The 20,292-nt window shown below is 47.8% G+C and overlaps 3 protein-coding genes across 5 annotated transcripts; 2 read left to right on the forward strand and 1 right to left on the reverse strand.

The window, feature by feature from the left end:
* Positions 1-5,358: 5,358 nt before the first annotated feature.
* Positions 5,359-11,353, reverse strand: LOC112269519 (glutathione S-transferase T3-like). 3 transcript variants are annotated; one of them, XM_024456378.1, is made up of 3 exons: positions 11,083-11,353; positions 6,118-6,573; positions 5,359-6,038 (listed from the first exon to the last, which is right to left on the reverse strand). In XM_024456378.1, the coding sequence occupies exons 1-3, from the start codon at positions 11,305-11,307 to the stop codon at positions 5,418-5,420; spliced, it is 1,302 nt and encodes a 433-aa protein (XP_024312146.1). In that variant the 5' UTR covers positions 11,308-11,353; the 3' UTR covers positions 5,359-5,417. The 3 variants fall into 3 exon arrangements, 2 of the variants coding, with proteins under 2 accessions (XP_024312146.1, XP_024312145.1); XM_024456377.1 differs by having other exon boundaries at positions 6,118-6,576; XR_002961382.1 differs by lacking the exons at positions 5,359-6,038; positions 6,118-6,573 and adding an exon at positions 7,809-8,096.
* LOC100845749 (U-box domain-containing protein 27) lies at positions 9,211-11,079 on the forward strand. The gene has a single exon (XM_003579678.4). It carries the CDS (start codon positions 9,213-9,215, stop codon positions 10,872-10,874), a length of 1,662 nt encoding a protein of 553 aa, XP_003579726.2. The 5' UTR covers positions 9,211-9,212; the 3' UTR covers positions 10,875-11,079.
* A 6,157-nt stretch (positions 11,354-17,510) lies between the features above and the next one.
* Positions 17,511-18,859, forward strand: LOC100846053 (extensin). The gene is made up of 2 exons (XM_003579679.4): positions 17,511-18,482; positions 18,607-18,859. The coding sequence occupies exon 1, from the start codon at positions 17,594-17,596 to the stop codon at positions 18,449-18,451; it is 858 nt and encodes a 285-aa protein (XP_003579727.1). The 5' UTR covers positions 17,511-17,593; the 3' UTR covers positions 18,452-18,482; positions 18,607-18,859.
* Positions 18,860-20,292: the final 1,433 nt, after the last annotated feature.

Below are 20,292 nucleotides of genomic sequence, written 5' to 3' on the forward strand. Positions count from 1 at the left end.
GATGTCGTCGTGAACTAGGATCGCTGCACATCCCAGAATTAAACTACAAAAATAAAGTGCTGAATCGGTCGGGCTAGAGTAGAGCCATTCCTTTCCCCGTCGTGTTTTTGTTCCTTCAGCTCCTTGTGTATTACGCCATGCTCAGTGCATTGTTTCTGTTCCTTCCGATTCATATTAATCGTCAAAATATACATGTATTTAGACGTTTTTTGTCGAAATATTACATGTATCTAGACGTTTTTTAGGCATAGATACATCCATATTTGGGCAAATTTGAGACAATTAATATGGATCGGAGGGGGTACCATTTTCTTCTGGCGATCTTTGTTGATATTTCCTTCTTTTCAAAAAGCAAATGCATATTTGATTTTCTTAAGACAAGGATTTACTAAGGAATTACTTTGCTAATTTGTGTTTTTAAGACATGAAATTTATATCAATTAATTCGTTTTCAAAAGTTTTTACTGATAATTGTGATTTTCTGTCGTATAAATTACATATTGACAAAGTTATTATTGGTCAAGATCTTGTCTTAACGAAACCAAATATGTTAACATTCGTGAAAATGAGTGAATACTACTGACTTAATACACAATAATTACATCATCAACGACGAAGCTCATAAGAGAACTGGTGAGCTGACTTATTCTGGAAACTCGTTTCTACTGACTTAATACACAAAATCTTTTATAAAAAAGTGTATTCTCATTTTTAATCCCTCTAGAAAACTTTGTGACACTTTATATTTATCGTGTTGAGCATAAATTCCTCAATATTATCACATTTAAAATATTGTCCAACCTTTACTCCAGTTAAGGTTTTGGCCTATGCTAACAGGATGGTCCAACCCTTCAGATTGACGGGCCGCTTACTCGGCTACCAGGTCAGAGTCATTTTGCTGTGTGCATTCGAGTGCTCCGGAAGGGACTCGCGGCGCGCCCAACATTGTTAAGTCGCACCCTTCCCAGTCGGGTTGCAGTGAGCACTCTCTCCTCTCCTCGCACGGGAGAGTTTTGGTGAATGCCAGCAATTGCCAGAGAACAACTCCATCCTTGGGTAAGAAAAGTGTCATCGGTCCATCGTAAACATTTATCTACCGGCTCCGCTGCTAGCGGTGGCATGCCATCAGCCTGCAACCACCCATGTGCTGACACGTGTCATTTTATATCATATGCCATCAAATACATGGTATACCATTGACTTGTACCATATACTAAAACCATATGCCATTGACTGATACCATATACCATTGACTCATACTCTTTCCGTCTCATATTAAGTGACTTTCTATTACATGTATCTAGACGCTTTTAAAGCATAGATACTTTCATGTTGGGGCAAATTTGAGTCACTCAATATGAAACTGAGGGAGTATCATATACCAATATCATATATCATTGACTCATATCATATACCATTGGCGAGAAAATTAACCACCACAATTGGGGCACATGTCTAGAAAAACCACCTCTTTAATTTTTTTTCAAATTACCACCACTTTTGTGCATAAACGTACTCCCGCGCACTGATTAGCCACTTAATACCGTTTTGATGCAAAGTCTGACAAGAGAGCCCACATGCCAGTGCCACCGTGGCGCCACGTTGGACAACCCGTCCGAGCTGTCCGAACCCGACCACACCCGAGCCTAAAATGGCCCTGTCCCCACGCTGTCCCATCTCTAACCGACAGCCACTGCTCCGACGGGGCCCGCCACCCATCCTCCTCCATGCCGAGCTGCCCTGTCTCCTGCTCCTCCGGCGAGCTCGAGCCGCCGCATCCACCGCTCAAGATCCGTGCCCATCTCCTGTACCGCGCACGCTCGTAGCATCTGCCGCTCACTCGTCTTCTCCGTCTCCGGCAAAGACGCCGCCGCTCCTTATCTCCGTCCCCACAGCCTTCCGTGCCTCTCCGCCGTGCACAAGAGCTGCGCATCATCGGCCCGAGTGCGAAGCCGCGCTCTCCCGAGCCCGCGCCCCGGCAGCTCCCGCTCACTCTTGTCACGCAGGTGCTCGTCGCCACAGTGGAATCTCCCCGAGCCGTCACTTGTTGTTGCTGCTTCTGCAGATGGTCACTGGCGGCGAGAAGCAGAGCTGCGTCAAGTGGCGCATGGAGTAGCAGGTCTCCTCCTCGTCCCGCTCGTCGTCGATGGTGGTGTGGAAGCCCGTCTCGAGCGTCGTGCTCGCCAGGATGAGAAGGGGAGGGGTTGGGATCGGGGGAGGTTGGTGACGGCGCGAGGCCCGTGGAGGCGGAGCGCGGCGGATTCGTAGGCGGAGGCGGCCTCCTCGCCGGTGCCACAAGCGCCGCCGCTGGCCCCTGGTCCACTCCCTCGACCCCCACTGCCGCACGCCGCGGAGCACCACCAGCCTGAAGGTTCGTCTTCCTCTTTCTTCTCCCCGCCTCATCTCTGCCCTGCTCGCCCATCGGGAGATCTCCCGCACGCACCGCCACAGGCCGCAACTGTTGCTCGTAGTGGTCGCCGCCGTCCAGGAAGGGCACATACACCACACGCGGCCGTCGCCGTCTCTGTGTACCTCTGCGCAGCGCGTCCACCTCCTTGAGCAGGTCGAACTCGAGCTCGACGGCGCGGGTCTACGCGGAAGGCTTAGGGGCGCGGGTCTTGAGCGGGGGTGATAGTGGCTTGAGCTCGGCGAGCTCGCCGAAGTAGGAGCAGGAGGCGGCTCGGTTGAGGAGAAAACGAGGGAGAGAAGAAGGAAAGCAGGGGAGAAGGAGAAAGGGACGAGCGTTGTCCAACGTGGCGCCACGGTGGACCTGACATGTATGTCCCCTTGTCAGTTTTTCCGTCAAAATAAGATCAACATCGAAATCAGTGCGCGGGAGTACAAGGGACCAAGAAAGTGGTGGTAATTTGAATTTTTTTTAAATGTGGTTTTCCTAGACATGTGTCCCAGTTGTGGTGGTTTTAAGTAATTTTCTCTACCATTGACTCATACCATATATCATTACCTGACTCAATGCCACGTGGCAGACATGCAGAACACTGGCACATGGCGGAGCCGTTAAAGTCGCTGCTTTGATCAGTCCATGTACTCTCATGCTTGCTGCTTTTTTTTTGCTAGCAGTTTACATTAGTTTGCCATATTTGGTGATTGCATACAATTGTTTGTCGATTTTAGGGTAATAGCAATCATGGAGTAGTATGCTACGTTGATTATCGTTGGGATGATAGGGTTTGCTATTTCAAAGCGCTAGAAGTACGAGCAAACTTGGGAGAGAGGATGGCTGGTATGAGCCTATAAGAGCATCACCAGCAGACTACCTAAATGTGAGCCTCTAAATCTTCATATGGGGACTTCCTAGTATAGATTCCCTCCCCAAATTTGTCATCTCCACATCAGACTACCTAAATCTCACCCCCTATAATTCATTCATCCATATTTTATTCATATGCTTCAACCGTTTTTGTAAAAAATCTATATTTCAAACTACTTGACTTGAAATTATATATTTGAAATGCTTATAATTTAAATTGAATAGTTTTATTCTTATATTCATTTAAGTACATAAACTATAATATTATAATTTAATTATCAAACGGCTATATTCTCAACGGCTATATTTTCAACGGATATATTTCTTGGTCTACATATATGTGGAGCTCTGAAGCCATTGTCCATTCACTCTCCACCACATCTCTTAGTCCATTCACTCTCTACCACATCTCTCAGCCTCCTCTCACAAAAATGAGTTGTAGCTTACTTTGGCAATACATGAGTTCGTCGTCGTCGTCGTCGTCGTCGTCGGAGGAGGAGGAGGAGGAGGAGCATGAAGATGACGGCCATGAACTAATGGTTGCCACGGCGGCAATAGTTCTCGACGCGAACACGCGGTTCAATGCTCGACGCCGTCGCGGTTCAGTGCCGGGTTGTCAGGTAATTAACCGTGATACGGCAGGTGGGCATGCTAGATTATTCGAAGACTACTTCGCGCAGCATCCTGTCTATGGCGCCTCGTATTTCCGCCGAAGGTAAGCAATGCGTACATATGGTTTTTACTTGCATTTATATTGTTCCTCTAGTGTTCAACTAATTACCTTTGTTTTCACAGGTTTTGAATGTCTCGGCCGTTGTTTTTCCGCATAGTGAAAGCTGTGCGGGAAGACGATAGCTATTTTGTGCCGAAAAGAAATGCTGATGGAAAATTTGGGTTATCATCTCTTCAGAAGGCTACCGCAATGTTCCGAATGTTGACTTATGGTGTAGCATCGGATGCTACAGATGAGTACGTTCGGATTGGAGGAAGTACTCCTTTGAAAAGTATGAAAACATTTGTTAGAGCTATTGTTGAAGTTTCGGAGATGAGTATCTTAGATCTCCAAATGAAGCCGATACCGCTAGATTGCTTGCAATTGGAGAGAGCAGAGAGTTCCATGGAATGCTAGGGAGCATCGACTGCATGCATTGGTGGTGGAAAAATTGCCCTTCATCATGGCAAGGTATGTAGTGCATGAGCCCACAATCATTCTAGAAGCTGTTGCTTCACAAGATCTTTGGATTTGGCATGCCTTCTTTGGTTTACCTGGCTCTCTTAATGACATCAATGTTCTTCACCGTTCCCCGATCTTTGCAAGGCTAGCAGAAGTGCAAGCTCCACAAGTTAATTTTACAGTAAATGATAACAATTATACAATGGGGTACTACCTTGCCGATGGCATATACCCGCAGTGGGCAACATTGGTGAAGACAATACCCTCTCCACTAGGGCAGAAGAATAAACATTTTGCAAAATGTCAAGAAGCACATAGGAAGGATGTGGAACGAGCATTTGGAGTGCTTCAAGCTCGTTTTGCAATTGTTCATGGACCAGCAAGACTGTGGGATCAAGAAGTACTCCATGATATCATCATAGCTTGTGTTATCATGCATAACATGATAGTTGAAGACGGGTGAGATGAAGGTCCGCAAGACTACAATTACGACAACATGGGAGAAAAGGTTATCCCTCTCATGCACAAACAGCTGAATTCTCGAACTTAATTCAAAATCATCTTGACATCCGCAACGCACAAGTCTACTCTCAACTAAAGGATGACCTGGTTGAGCACCTATGGCAAATTTATGGGGCAATGTAGTGTGCAATGTCGTATGTAGTTAGAGTTAGGATCTAAGTCGGAAAGGTTTTGTCCCGAAGAAGGTTACCTTGCCGACTTGATCTATTTAGCATGTACTATTTTTACATTATGGAGAGGTGTAATATATATTATGTATGGTACTGTATGCAACTACTTTAACGAATTATGCCATACTCAAATATTTAATACAACAACATAGTCCATACTCAAATATTTAATACAACAACACAGTCCATACTCAAATAATGCATAGAATAGCATAGTCCATACTCAAATAGTGCATAGAACACCATAGTCCATACTCAAATAGTTAATACAACAACATACTCAAATTGATCTTTTAGATCGTCGGTCAATGATATCACGCCGTAGCATCTTGTAGTATTCTTTTTGGTCATCATCCAACGAACTAAGATCCTTATTTATTATCTCCATTTCCATCTTCCTTTCGTCAAATTCATAGTTCCTTTTCTCCATTGCAAGTGCTCCAACATAACGCTTTTCCTTTGCATCCTCTCTTGCTTGTCTTGCTGTTTCTCTTGCCATCTCTCTTTCTTGTCTTGCTGTTTCTCTTGCCATCTCCATCTCTGTCCTCTTTGAGAACTCAACATCCAAAGCCATCACAACATTACTATCTTCTAAAGAGGTAACATTTTTACCTCGACGTTGCCGTTCTTTCTCCGCCTTCTTCCCAATAGGTCTCTTCATGTGATCCGCTTTGACAGGAGATGTAGTTTCAAAGTCATCAAGATGGATCGTGTTGGCTTCTTGAGTAGACATGTTTGGACTTGCATTGGAGCTTGACTTCTGCTTTTTATTACTTTGAGATGACCTATCAACTTGAGCTAACCACTTTTGTTCGAAACGCAACATGTTCCAACAATGCATTAGCACAAACCCTTTATTGGTCTTATCTTGTGACTTGAACAATTTGAGAGCATCAACAATCTGCACAAGTGAACATGTCTCGGTATATTTGCACCTAACATATGAATATACAATGAAATTAAACAACTAGGTGAACTACCTTGTCTTGCTCTGTCTTCCCGCTTTCGCGCCTATGCGTAATTTGCTCATAACATCCACAAAACCTACCCACTTGTTCTTTCACAGCGGACCAACGATGCGATAAGGAATTGACATTGTGATCACTTCCTTCTGGCTTGTGGGATTCATACTCCTCATGAATCCTATTCCAATAAGTGGCATTCTTTTGTTCAGTACCTACTATTGGATCCATACTAGCATGCAACCATGCAACCACCAAAACTTCATCTTCTTTATCGGTGAAATTTCCTTTCCTCTTGTTATTTGCTTTTACTGGAGGAGTAGGAACTTCAGCATGTATTGGTGTATGATCTGCTGCGTACAAACCCAGAGGACTACTCAAATTTTGGCCCCAAGCTTCTTCGTTGTATCCTTCACTCAACATATTTGTGTACAAACCCATAGGAGAACTGTGATCATCCATCAAGTGTATGAACTGCTACCATGAAAGAAATTATAAGCAATTTAGTCACAATTGTATGATCTAATCTCATGAAAGAACTACTAAATTGATCTACCAATTTAACCTCTTCTCTCTTCTCTCTTCTCTCTTCTTTCTTCTTTCTCATCTCTCTGCTATCTCTTTCTCTCCTCTCTGTTCTGCCAAAGCCCCCGACCTCACCTCCCCTCCTCTCTGGCTCTCCATTCTGCCCGCGCGCCCCCGACCCGCCCAGCACCGCCGCCGGCCTCCCCATCTCGCCCAGCACCGCCTCCAGCTTTCGCATCTCGCCCAGCACCGCCGCCTCCCCATGTCCCCCATCCCGCCCAGCACCGTTCCCGGCCTCAACATCTCGCCCAGCAGCGCCTCCCCATCCCGCCCAGCACTGCCGCCAGCCTCCCCCATCTCGCCCGCCACTGCCGCGACCCGTCCCCGACCCATCCTCGGCCGGTGACGCCTGCCTCCCCATCGGCCAAAAACGCGAATCGAGGGAGAGAAGGGAGGGAAGGAGGACGAACCTTGGCGCGAATCGGAGCTGGCCGTTGAGATCCTTGCTTCCGGGAGCCCCTAGCCGGCACCTCAGTTTGGGTCGTTGGGAGGGCGATTTGGGGGCGCCCTCAGTTTCGCGAGGAAGATAGGGAGACTGCTGGATGCATTTTTTTTTTTGCTAGAAAACCTATATTTGAGGATAGGGGATGAAGTAGGAGCTCTCTCGGTGATGCTCTAATCCTTGAAAAACGAGGCGAAGCTAAGTTAGCCAACAAAAACATAGCAAACAATAGAGTATAAGGAAAGGTGGCACATATGTTACCGGAGGTGGCACTGTCCAGTCAGAACATGCCAAAACTTTAAATGGAGTAAAAGTCCATGGAAAGCTTCTTAAATTGGGTAATGGAAAGCTTCTTAAATTGGGTAATCCTGAGAACATTATGCTAGATAAGAAAAAAGGTGTCGTAATGTCTGATACAGATGGTAAAATAAATTAAAATACATGCTTCAAAAAGATAAACGAGAGTAGTGCATGGAAACACTAAGCTCACACTAGATTTAAACTATCACCGAGCGCCGGCTAGTCAAGTTTTATGTATCCAATTTTGTGTATGCTGTAAAAGTTGTGCACATTTTGTTACAGAACGCATATCTTGTCTCTTTTCGACCCATATTTCATCTGGGTAGTCAATATATCGGTAAGCTTTTTTTTTTGCGAAAAATATATCGGTAAGCTGCTTGCGTTGTTTTCAATGGAGACAATTTGTCTTCACGGTGGACATATCTATAAATATCTTGCATTGTTCAAAGAACATTGAGTTTGACCATTCAGTGCCAAAAGCGCCCATAATTAAACAAGAATGGTTGGAGCATCCTATTCTTCTCTCATTTTGCGGCCCTCTCTCCTTCTCCTCACCTCACTGGCGTTCGACGAGGCAACGCTAGGCGGCAGAGGGGCTGGCGGCTCCGCCACGTCGTTGCCTGACATGTGGGCCCAAAGTCTAGGTGGCAGTCACGTCATGCGGCCGGAGCTGCGCATACAGGCGAGAAAGCTGGGATAAACCACTTAACAAATAATGATGACCCAAACGTGCATTTTCAAAGATCAGGGATCTACTTGACACCTTCGTAAAAGAATAGGGACATCGGATGCATTTTATTCTTTTACAATTTACGCAGCAAGTACCTTCGTTCTAAAATATAGGGTGTACCGTAAAACTCTTGACTGTCAAATTTTCTATACTTTTTCATGGTTGTCCAGAAAAAATATTAATGTGTACTATTTAAATATATTTTATCATGCTTGTTGATGAATAAACTATGTAAATATAATTTATTATATCTAGTATTTTTTATTCGGGGCTTTAAATGTTATTTTTCTCTATGAATTTGATCAAATTTGTTAAATTTTAATAGTCAATGAAAATTATACACCTTATATATATTTGTAACAGAGAGAGTATTAAAATCACTATGACGTCGAACTCATGGATCACGGCACCAGCTACAGTGACGCCGATGTTAGTTTATCCGGTGCATCATGAGCGCCATTTAGCGCTAACCCGCGTTCCGGCCCCATTTTCCTTAGCACCGACCCCAAGGGATCAGAGATTCAGAGATAAAAGGAAAATTTAGAAGAGACTATCTGTTCAATTAGATTTCAATCAAGGTCACTTAGGACAAAAGATACGGCAGCGACATGGGCGAGCGCAGAGGTGGACGCGAATGGAAGCAAGAACCCGTGCGGTCGACACCACCCAGCCTGTGCGTGTGTGGATTTTCGGTTTGTTGTGAAAGATCACGACGTCTTTGACCATTGACCGGAGAACAAAATCCGGCCGCTTAAGCCCAGAATAATTCCAAAAGGGAAGCGCTTGCATTTTCCGTCGGGGACACAGTGGGGGCGAGGCGGAAAGGAAAATGAGCGCGCGCCCAAAGCAGCCCCGGAAAGCGACCCCGCACCCCGCGCCGGACGTCACCGATCATTTCCCTCCCTTTGACTGCCCCCACTTTGTCTTTGAATGCTCCTTCTTTTCTTGTGTTCCACACGCTCTTTGCTATGGCAGATAAGCACCCGAGGATCTCCAAAATTGCATGTGGACCAGTTGGAAAATCTTGCAAGTTGTTTTTGGAGGTTTCTCAAGACAATGTTGACTTTTGGAGGAAGAACAACTGCTTCCGTAAAAGAGTTGAAGAACAATGAGCAGCGTTCCAGTAGTATGTTGAAAAACATTTCCAAGGAAGCAAGGAATGAAGGAAAGAAACGAAAAAAAGGCGTTTGGAAAAATTGCGACCACCAGGGAGCATTTTGCACGAGCACGGCAGACCAGGGCGCTCGGCGCAAAGGACACTCCACCACCACCACTTCCATTTCCATATACCACCACCCCCACCATCTTCCCCAGCCTTCCTCCCCTTTCTGCTGCATTCCCTGCTCCACAAGGAAAAGGATTGCTAGCCTAGGAGCCATGGTGAGGAAGGAGACGAGCACGAGCATGAGGCTCCCGCCTCAGCACCAGGGGCTGGAGGTCAAGATCCCGAGCTTCTTCCGGTGCCCGATCTCGCTGGACGTCATGCGGTCGCCGGTGAGCCTCTGCACGGGCGTCACGTACGACCGCGCCTCCATACAGCGGTGGCTCGACTCCGGCCACACCACCTGCCCGGCCACCATGCTCCCGCTCCCCTCCACGGATCTCGTCCCCAACCTCACACTCCGCAGCCTCATCGCCCACTGGTCCGCCTCCGCCGCCTCCTGCTCCCCCGCCGCGGCCGGATCCGTCGCCTTCTTCGCCGCCGGCCCTTCCCCCGCGGGGCTCGTCCGCCAGGTCGCTTCCTCCCTCGGCGGCGGCGCCGACCCTTCCCCCGCGCTCTGCGAGCTCGCGGCCTATCTCTCCGACGACGACGTCGACGAGTTCGAGAAGAACGCGCTCGTGGGCGCCGGCCGCGCCGCGGAGACCGTCGCGTCCGTGCTCAGACGGAAAGGGGATCAGATCGTGAGCGTCGAGGGCGCCGAGGCTGCCGTGAGCGTACTCGCCGCGATCGTCGCGCTGGACGGCATCGAGGACGCGAACAAGAGGCGCGTCGCCACGGGCCTCGCCGTGGACGCGGCGGCCTCGGCCGCATCGCTGGCGCGCGTCCTGCGTGGCGGGAGCGGCCTCGAGGCAAGGATCGACGCGGCGCGGCTCGCGGGTTTCTTGCTGGACAATGCCGACGCCGACGCGAAGGCGGCCGTGGCCGAATCGTCCCAGCTGGTGGCCGAGCTGATACGGCTCATCGGGCCCGTCGACGAGAAAGGCAGCCTGGACAAGAAGGCCATGGGCACCGGCCTCTCGTGCCTGGCCACGATCTCAGGGCTACGCCGCGCGGCGCGCGCCGAGATGGTGCGCCTCGGCGCCGTCTCGGCCGCGGTGCGCGCGCTCCACGCCACGGCGGAGCCCGGCGCGTCGGCCAAGGCGCTCCGGATCCTCGAGTCCGCCGTGGGCTGCGCCGAGGGCCGCGCGGAGCTGTGCAAGGACGCGGAGGAGACCGTCCCTGCCGTGCTCGACAAGATGATGAAGTCCGGCCGCGACGGCGCCGAGGCCGCGGTGGCCGTGCTCTGGGCGGTGTGCCACAAGTACAAGGACCGCAGGGCCGCGGACGCCGCCGCGGCGTCCGAGGGCGGGCTGACGAGGCTGCTCCTGCTGCTGCAGAGCGGGTGCTCGCCGCCGGCCAGGCAGATGGCCGTGGAGCTGCTCAAGATATACAAGGTGAACGCCAAAAGCTGCCTCGCCGGCTACGACTCCAAGACCACCCACATCATGCCGTTCTGACCCAAGCTAAACGAATGGCTTGCAAGCTCGGAACAGAACAGGGGATAAACTTGTTATTCATGTTTTCTTTGATTTGTTTAAACTGTAAGTTGATAGAGAAAGAGAAGAATTGATTCGTGAAGAAGAGAAAAAATATGTACATTGGTAGAGTTTTGACAGAAGAATAATAAGTATGAAAGTAAATGGAGATTGACAGCCAGAGATATACCATTCGTGTGCCAAAACATTTCAGGCGCTCACAGGAGTTCTGGATTGATAATCTTCCAACTTCATGCAATCGACACGAGTTCTGGATTGATAAGCTTCCAACTTCATGCAACAAGCGTGCACATACGTAGTCCGCAGTCATACTAATCATTCCCATAGTATGCGTCTGTAACACAAACTTCTCAGAATTCACAAGTGACATACTCTGCAGTCCTACTGACTTCATGGACAGAGGAGCATTTGCTCATGGCTTATCAGGTACACTAACCAGCTAGTTCCATCATGCTAATGATTCAAGAGTGTCGTTGGTTGGGGGTAGATTACTGATTACACATCCGTAGCTTGAAAGCAACGCGCGTGCTCATGAGTCATGACAGAGGATAAGCCTGATCGAACATCTCCACGTTGGCATCCGATCGAAGTCCCTGCTCGATTTGACCCATCTAGGATCATGTCCAGTTCACTCCACTCCACCCACATGCTAGGAGGAAAGCAAAACGTCCCAAAGATGCTTGATCAACGGACTGGTCTCTGAGTAAACAGCTCGCTTGGCGTGTTAAGAAAACAAAGTAATTCAGCACTGAAAATCGTGCGTTCCGATCGACAAACCGCGGCAGAACCCAAAGCAAGTTCTCCTTTTACGGGAGTTTTTCTTTTCCGCTGCAAGCGGGATCGAATCGACGAACCGTGGAAAGATCTTCACGACCCAAAGGATCCACGACTGCGAGCCTAACTTAAAGTTCGCCCTGCGTGCACGGTCGGTCGCCCACGGCCCCCCACCACATACAACTGTGCACCAAATTGCACAGCTAGCCGTCTCCTTGTCTTTATAAAGCTAGCCGGGCAAACTTTTCCTGATCTGTATTTAGGCCCGAGTCAGGGCCGAACATCGAAGCCATCACGAGTCAATGCCGTATTAATCGTTTAGGTGATACGGGCAGTGGCGCTAGCGTTTAGTAGGCGATACGGGGGGCAGTGGCGGTAGTTGACTGGCGAGGACGGAAGATCCTTTTGGGGTTCTTAATTAATCAGAGACGGAGATTAAGAAGTCGAGAAAGAAGAGCCGTAAAGGGTGGTGTGGGACAGTGGGAGAGAAGGCTAGTGGTGTTCATTGTCCACGGTAGCTCCATTTTATTGACCGCGCAAGACGATATACGTGGATGCCTACCCAAGTTGGCCGCCACTGCTTACTCGCTACGCATTTTGACGCAAGACAGAAGTACGATTCAGACGTGGCTGTTGACGATGCTTCTTCTGGGATAATCAAGCGCCACTACGTCGTCCGGTCGGTGGCGCACTCCGGTGGTGCAGGACGCCGCCCCGATGGCCGACGCCCGCGCTCTCACGGATCGCGGCCAGATCAGGCCCTGATTCAGGAGGTGGCTCCGTCTCCGACACAGGGATTGGCACCATTGTCCCGTGCTCAAGGTAGATGAACCCAGAACCCCCAACATGGACCTGGATCCTGATCTGGCTGATTCCATTCCTTCCTATTCTATGCTAGGTATTATTATGTTAAGGCTAATTGGAGGAATTGTATACATGCCATACTTGCAAAAACATTGATAAACCACAAATCGTCCAAATGATTAGCATAATGTTAAACTAGTGAGATTGATTTGCAATCAATTGATGTTTTCATAATTGATTGAAATCTTTCCAAATTGGTCTTTGCTTCCTAGGTGGACTACACATATTGGTCCTACGTGGACAACAAATTTGATGTTTCATGCTAGTCCAACAAATTTATCCCTAACTAAGTCTTGACCGTTGAAGTAAGATTTGATTGTTAAAATAATCTGGATGACATGGATCAACGCTGTGCTTCAATTTGGTACCCCTCAATGTCCCAGGTGACGCGCGGAAAACATCTTTGCTTCCGAACTACTGCCTCCGTCCCAATATATGATGCATGCACGCGTCCCAAGATCATCAATTTAACTACCAAAATATAAATTATATGACATAAAAACATATCATTAGAAAGTTTATTTGATTACGAATCTAATGATATTTTTTTTTATGAAATACTCCCTCCATTTCATAATTCTTGTTGAAATATTAAATGTATCTAGACACTTTTTAGAAATAGATACATCCATTTTTGAACAAATTTGAGACAAGAATTATGAAACGGAGTGAGTATGATTTAGATTTTGCTAGTTAAATTTGTAATCTTGGTATGCGTGCGTGCCTCGTATATTGGGACGGAGAAACTATCAATTAGGCATGAAAAATATTCTTCTCAAGAACAGATTATACAAAATACTAAAACCGAGAAACTTTTCCTAAATACTTGCGCTGATCAATTAGCTGTGCTAATCGGCCACGTTGATCAATTCCTAAATACTTGCGCTGATCGTACGAACACATGAAGGAATCGACATTGATCCATAACGGAAAGAAAAAAAAAATCAGCAAACAAGGGAAATGGTTGTCCGGAGCTGGTTTATGTGCCAAACACATTTATGAGATGGAGTGGAGCTGAGATGAAGGAAAGTTTAGAGGCGGAATGAAGTTAGATATTGGAGCGGAACTTAGATGGAGTGAAGCCCTCCCAAACGGACACTTAGTGTCTTAGTATTAGCTTTTGGTTCTCATAAGCCAATAACCCAACCAAACACTTCGTTCTTATGAACTCCAGGAACTGAATAATGGGCCTCAGGTTACTCTAAGAAAAACAAAATGGGCCTGTGTCGAAAAGCAATAATGGGCCTCAGGTCAAACACTAGTATAGTACAGCAAACCAATAGATTGATCGCCACAGCTTCATCCATCCCAGAAATAACTTGTTGGGCGTTATCGCTCCTCTGGTCGTCTGCCCAACGTTAATTCCGAATTCACATCTCTGACACGTCACACGTTTGCGGCATCGAAAAAGGAAGAATTCCGAATTCATAAAAGACACATTGTTGCAACTGTGGTCAAGACTGAAAGTGCGATGGCATCTCAAAAAAAAAATGAGCAATGGAAATATAAAGCGTAACATGTTCCCCCCGCAAAAAAAAAAGCTTAACATGTTCAAGATGAGACTCAATAACAGTGCACCGTCCGGTTGTTGTTCATCTCGACGAGTCGGGTCGCACCAAAAGACCCTTCAGCGCTGTTCCAGCACAGCTGCACAGGTACCCCATCCAATTCAACCCTGCTGCTCGGGCCTTTTGGTCCCATCACGAGCTCTATACTGCATCGCCATGCCACTAGACCAGGGCATTGCTTTGTCCGGGCTCCGGCTTGCGACCTCACGAAAGAGGGGAACTGGCTCGGTTGCTGATTCGCCAGTGCTTTCGGCTTCGGGCTTCGTCTAGATTCACTCCATGTCTCCATGTGAGCCCATGCTTCATCTTTAGCTCGTTTCGGCAGCAGGAAAAGAGAACTCGGCCTCGTCCTCGATCTCGAGACTAGCACGAAAGCACTGGAATCATAAATTATTTATGCTCAAGCGGAGCGGACACACGTATGCCCTTCGTCCCATGCGTGGTTCCTGAAAAGCATTCAGGGAATCATGTCGCTCGTACGCCCTCTGCAAAGGAAGAGATTCTCGCGTGTGGACTTTGATCCATGCACCTAGGCACTGCTACCTAGCCATGAATGCATGGTGCGTCAGAGTAACAGAGAGAGCGTATATGACAGTAGTGAAGAGTTGTTTTCCTTTTCTTCGAAGAGTCACATGCGTTAGAAGTGCGTGAGAATCTCTTCTACCCGAATGAAGAATCACTGTCTCGCAACAAAAAAAGAAAAAGAATGAAGAATCACACCACTGGCAAGGACGAACAGGGGGCGTGTTCATACCTGGGGTGGGGAAAACTGTTTGGAAGCATATGTGTGCACACAGGCTCTCAGTGGCACACGATGACTGCTAATCGATGTAACAAATGGATTTAGCCAATCTCAGCCATCGTAACAAATGGAGTACATTCCCAGGCCTGTGCATACGGTAACATGACGTTGTCATCTTACCTGGTTCATTGTGAGATTATTTTTACCAAAAGGGAAGTAAAATGGAAGTGCTTGCTATATAGAGTAATTTTAAACACTTGTACGGAGAAAGTGATTGCTAGTCTCATGATCATGTGGAGCGAGGGCATCCTTATCGAAACCGCCAGCTATTGACAAAGCACCTCGTTTCGGCACGCCAATGTGAAACATTACGAAAGCAAAGCTAAGCTAGATGAGGGGTGAATTGCAGAATGGGTGAAAATATGCGCAGGCACGTAAATATCAGAGCAATTATTGGGTCCTGAGTCCTGACTATGTTGTCCGTACCCTGTTAACATTACATGTAGTTCAGTATCTTTGTCTAGCTACTACCTAGCTCTCACTACGGTTCAGCATATGTTCGTTACAAACATCCCTACACCGAGGTATTTATTGAAAGTACACTAGCTAAATAACGGTGTTATGCTTCGAGATAACTTGGTCAGCATTTGTTTGTGTGTACAGAATTAGCTAGCAGCGACCAATCACAGATAGGACGACTTCACCGACGGGGACAATTCTCTTAGACGTCAGATTAGTGCGTCGTCCAATATGATTTTTAAACTACTCCATTATTAGTACTAGCATTTCTCTTCATGTGCCGACCAATTTAAACGCCGATTCCACCTTCGAGTGTTTTCGGTGTCAGCATCATTAAAGACGAGAATTGTTAGCGTCTCGATTTCTGGGGGGCAGAGCAATCTCTCCCTGTTTTCCTGCAAGCATGGCGGAGGGAAGAAGACAATTGTCTCCAGCCTTTCAGAAAGAGGCGATCAGACTGAGGTGAGAGCTTTCGCCACACACTTGTGGGCAGCACCGTCCGTTCGTGACAGTAGTATTCCATGTGTCTTGCTCCGATGAATTTACAGCAGATTCATTGCAAAATCTGGAGATATATAGCAGTAATGCCACTTGCATAGTCAAATGGGTGAGATTTTGATTTAGACACAAGTAAATTGGTCGTTACAATTATTGCATCTATCTAGTATACCAAAGGCAAAAACAAAATGATGTCCGAAGTGAACCATCATCCATGTCATCTGAATTATTTTGGCATTTGGATCATATATTTACGGTGAATATTCAATAAGAAAATGATATTTGACGGTACAACAATGAAACATTGAAGTGGTTTAAGGCTCATGTGGGTCCGATATGTATTTTTGTTGTTTTATCCACGAGTCAGAAGAATATTCTCTATACTATAATTTTACGGAGTAAGTAGTAATCGCACCTCCATTTACGGAGTAAGTAGTACTCGCACCTCCATTCGCCGTAATCTATAATATAATTTTAAAAATTGCAATAAACTGGTACTTGCAAAGTTATAACTCTACAAACGTATAAGCTACATTTTTAATAATTGTTACTGAATAACATAACCTATGAGTTATTGACTGCCTAGCGAACCATACATTCACTAATCAAAATTGCTTCAAAGTAAAAAAAAACTCGCGATCTAAATTTAACCCGGATATTGATATAATAATTTCATAAAACATTAATATCACATTATGGTTTATTATCACAAATAATCTACAAACTAATATAAGTTGGCAAATAACCGATTGACCAATTCGGTATGTGAACTTTAATTTTTCATTGTCCCATGGTTCAAATCACATAAGAACCTACAAATTTTCATTGACAAAAAGTCTATCAATAAGATTTAGGAAACACATTTTCCGTGACACTAAAGTGTTGTGTTTGTCTATCAATTTTTTTATTTGGACTGTGTGTATCAATGACTTCCTTCGTATCTTTTTTTTTTCGAGAAAAAACACTATGAAAAAAAAAGCATGGCCTAGTAGTTGATCGCCAGTGCAAGGATCTAGAGTGTATCCTTTCATGATCTTCTTTAATTTGTTGCCTTAGATTTGAATTTTTCATAAGAAATTGAAATTTATCAACAACTCTAACTTGTTACTCCGTATTTCAACCCACGTGAAGCAATGATACACTTTTTAGCCTTTTCACAGCTGTTAAAAAAAAGTACTGTTACTACATAAAGCCATGATTATAATAAGGAACAGTATTAGGGCAGGGCGCCTATGCCCTCACCTATCAGGCAATCGTCATTTCTCTCTGCTAGTCCTGCATTATCGTGTGATCCCGGTCAGGCTTTCACATGGCCGTACTGTGAAACGCTTGCATCGAGACGTTATACTGGAGGACATGCCTGCATTGAGCAATGTAAATACCACCTGCTCCTCTGGGCCCCCCTACCTTGGCAACAACTAGCTTTTTTTTTTTCGAACACTGGCCACTAGCTAGGCTAGGCTCTCTCGTCTCGAAGGTCTCAGACTACTCCTACACGGTACACCCCCGGCTCCGGCCGGAGTGACCAACGGGGAAGCCTCCCTCTCTCCCCCACATGCTTATCCTCTCGCCACAGTACGCCCCATCACATGCGCCCGCAAGCATCCAAGAGTGCCCCGTGTATATAAAGAGTGGCATGGGTTACCATTTTTCTCACAACCACACTGATCCAAGCTTGCCAAAGAGTAGGCACTGCAGTGAGGGAGTGAGTGAGAATGGGTGGCAAAGCCGTTCTCCTGGTGGCCCTCTTGGCCGTGAGCCTGGTGGTCCAGATCCAGGCGGACAGCGGCTACACCCCGACGCCGGTGACCCCGTCTCCCAAGCCCGAGAAGCCACCCAAGGGCCACAAGCCGCCCCACCACCACCACCACGCCAAGCCTCCGGCTGGCTCCCACAAGCCGGCGCCTCCCACGGCCACTCCTCCCACGCCGGCGTACAAGCCACCCACGGCCACGCCTCCGGCTCCGACGCCACCGAAGTACACTCCGTCCCCGAAGCCACCGACGCCTAAGCCCACACCACCCACGTATACCCCGACCCCGAAGCCGCCCACTCCCACACCAAAGCCCACGCCGCCAACGTACAAGCCGGCACCCAAGCCCACTCCTCCCACGTATAAGCCCACACCCAAGCCCTCGCCGCCGACGTACCCGCCGAAGCCAACACCACCCACCTACAAGCCGGCGCCGAAGCCGACTCCCCCGACCTACAAGCCGGCGCCGAAGCCGACACCGCCCACCTACAAGCCCGCGCCGAAGCCGACGCCCCCGACCTACAAGCCGGACCCCAAGCCGACTCCCCCGACGTACAAGCCCGCGCCGAAGCCGGCCCCCAAGCCTACGCCCCCGAACTACAAGCCGGCGCCGAAGCCGACGCCGCCGTCGTACAAGCCGGCCCCGAAGCCCACTCCCCCGGCACCGAAGCCCACGCCGCCGACACCACCAGCCTACAAGCCGGCGCCGAAGCCGAGCCCTCCGACGCCCGCCCCGCCGGCGTACAAGCCTCCGACTCCGACTCCTCCGGCGTACAAGACCCCCACTCCGAGCCCGCCGCCGCCGCCCTACCACCACTAAGATCCATCACTCTCTTTAGTTGGGAGCACAGGTGAGCAATGCGGCAATCTCAGTCTATGCATGCATGATGCATGCATGAAACGCAGACTGTATCTACATTTCCCTTTCAAAGTGCAAAGGACGAAACTTAAGACGTGATTACTTGTGTTTTGCAGAATGTGATCGAAAAGACGTGAGCCGACTGTCTGAAGATGACGAGCCTTTGATTCTCCTCCCGTGCGTCGCCGCCAACCTAGGGCCAAGATCGAATAATGCAGACTGCTCCCTTCAGTTTATCTTACAGCTTATAATTTGTATTCGCCCAGTCTTAGCGTGGAAGTGCTGGCATTGTTAGCGTCGTCCCTGTGTTACTGTAAAACCATTTAGTAACTTTGGAAATGGAAGTAAAATCTGTTCACCCTTGTTGTCTGTACCGTGATGGCTGCGTTTTTACCCAAGACAGACGAGATGTGATGCTTGCATGGCAGTATAAATATTTTTTAGAATATGTACTTTGCTGGCACAGGATACAGTGAGCTGTCGCGCTTGCACAGTCTACACGACACACCGGTTCTTTTTTTTTATTGCTGACGGCAGACCAGTTCTGCAGGATGCTCTATTAGCGCGTCTAGGTGCATTCGCGCACGCATTGGGCACAGTGGCGCGCGGCCGAACCGTCCTGATCAAATAGAGAATTAAATTGATTTTGGTCGTTAAATTGATTTTTGTGAAACAAAATCCAAAATACGGTTTTCAGTTCGGAGGTTCGGTTAAATTGTCAACTCAATGGAAAAAGGCTGAGGGCACGACAGATGAAGCGGCAGATACAATGAATTCGCAGCGGCCCGCTTGCAGAGCAGTAACTATTAAAGGTCTGTGTCTGTGAAACCTGGGCCGATCGTCGTTTCAGCAAAGTGCATGGTGCCAACTAGTCTTTATTGTGTGCAGAAACACGCGCGAATACTCATTACATTCGGAGCGCTCTTGCCGAGGTAAAACTCTTACTCTTACTTTGTTGTATTAGCCAAGAAGGGGAAAATCCTAGATGTCTCAGTGATCGTTTCCTCTCTTGGAAGGGGTAGTGCTTTATTTATGAGCCGCTCATGTCACACTGACATGCGGGCCGGAGCCTAACGTTATCTTTTTTGGGCCCTGCCGGGCACGCGCCTTGGTCTCCTCTGGGTGGCGCCACAGGGGACAAGACAAGTACATTAGTCATCTGCCGGCTTCCGTCAGAGATTCTCTTTCGGTGCTTCTTTGCGCAGTTGCCAGACACCGCAACGTAAACGGCGACTGCTTTTCCATGATGAAGATAACACTGCTTTACTTTGCGCCACGCGATGAGGATAAGACCGTTGAGACATCTCAGCGCTGGCCGAGATCAGAGTATTCGTCCTTGTCCTGCAATCTTATAAGACAAGATAGTCATGCCGGCATACACTCAGTATGCCGGCTTAGTATTAGTTTGACTTAACGATGCCGGCATACATGACTATGCCGACTTTGCCTTCGTCATCTCGGCTAAAGCGTGTCGTCATGACCCTACTCGGGATCATCCCCCCGACACTAGTCCCCGAAGCTGTTGCGGTCCGGTAAGGAAGAATGTCGCACCTCGACAGTTTCCCATAGACCTACCACCGAAGCCTACCAGGGTTTAGCCGAAGAGGATACCGAAACAACCCCGAGTTCTCTTAGCCGAGACCAAGTTATTTTGACATATCGAGTCGGCGTGCTTATTCTGCCCTGAGTCGAGATTCTTTTCTCCTCCGTAACCGGTAGTAGCAAATTTGCTTCTGCCGATACTGGTGCCACCTGTCGATCGTACACTGGGCTCTGCTTAAATAACGGGAAGATAAGACCGA

This window comes from Brachypodium distachyon, chromosome 5 (genome assembly GCF_000005505.3).
Source record: "Brachypodium distachyon strain Bd21 chromosome 5, Brachypodium_distachyon_v3.0, whole genome shotgun sequence".
NCBI lineage: Eukaryota > Viridiplantae > Streptophyta > Magnoliopsida > Poales > Poaceae > Brachypodium > Brachypodium distachyon.

Excerpts from the sequence above, each read along its gene's own strand:
- LOC100846053 (XM_003579679.4), top strand. The coding sequence starts at position 17,594 with ATGGGTGGCAAAGCCGTTCTCCTGGTGGCCCTCTTGGCCGTGAGCCTG.
- LOC112269519 (XM_024456377.1), bottom strand. The coding sequence starts at position 11,307 with ATGAAGTCAGTAGGACTGCAGAGTATGTCACTTGTGAATTCTGAGAAG. Across the intron at positions 6,577-11,082 it reads AATGTTTTGGCACACGAATG|CAGTTCATACACTTGATGGA; the intron begins GTATATCTCTGG and ends CTTTCATGGTAG. Across the intron at positions 6,039-6,117 it reads GGAAGACAGAGCAAGACAAG|ATTGTTGATGCTCTCAAATT; the intron begins GTAGTTCACCTA and ends TCACTTGTGCAG.
- LOC100845749 (XM_003579678.4), top strand. The coding sequence starts at position 9,213 with ATGTTGACTTTTGGAGGAAGAACAACTGCTTCCGTAAAAGAGTTGAAG.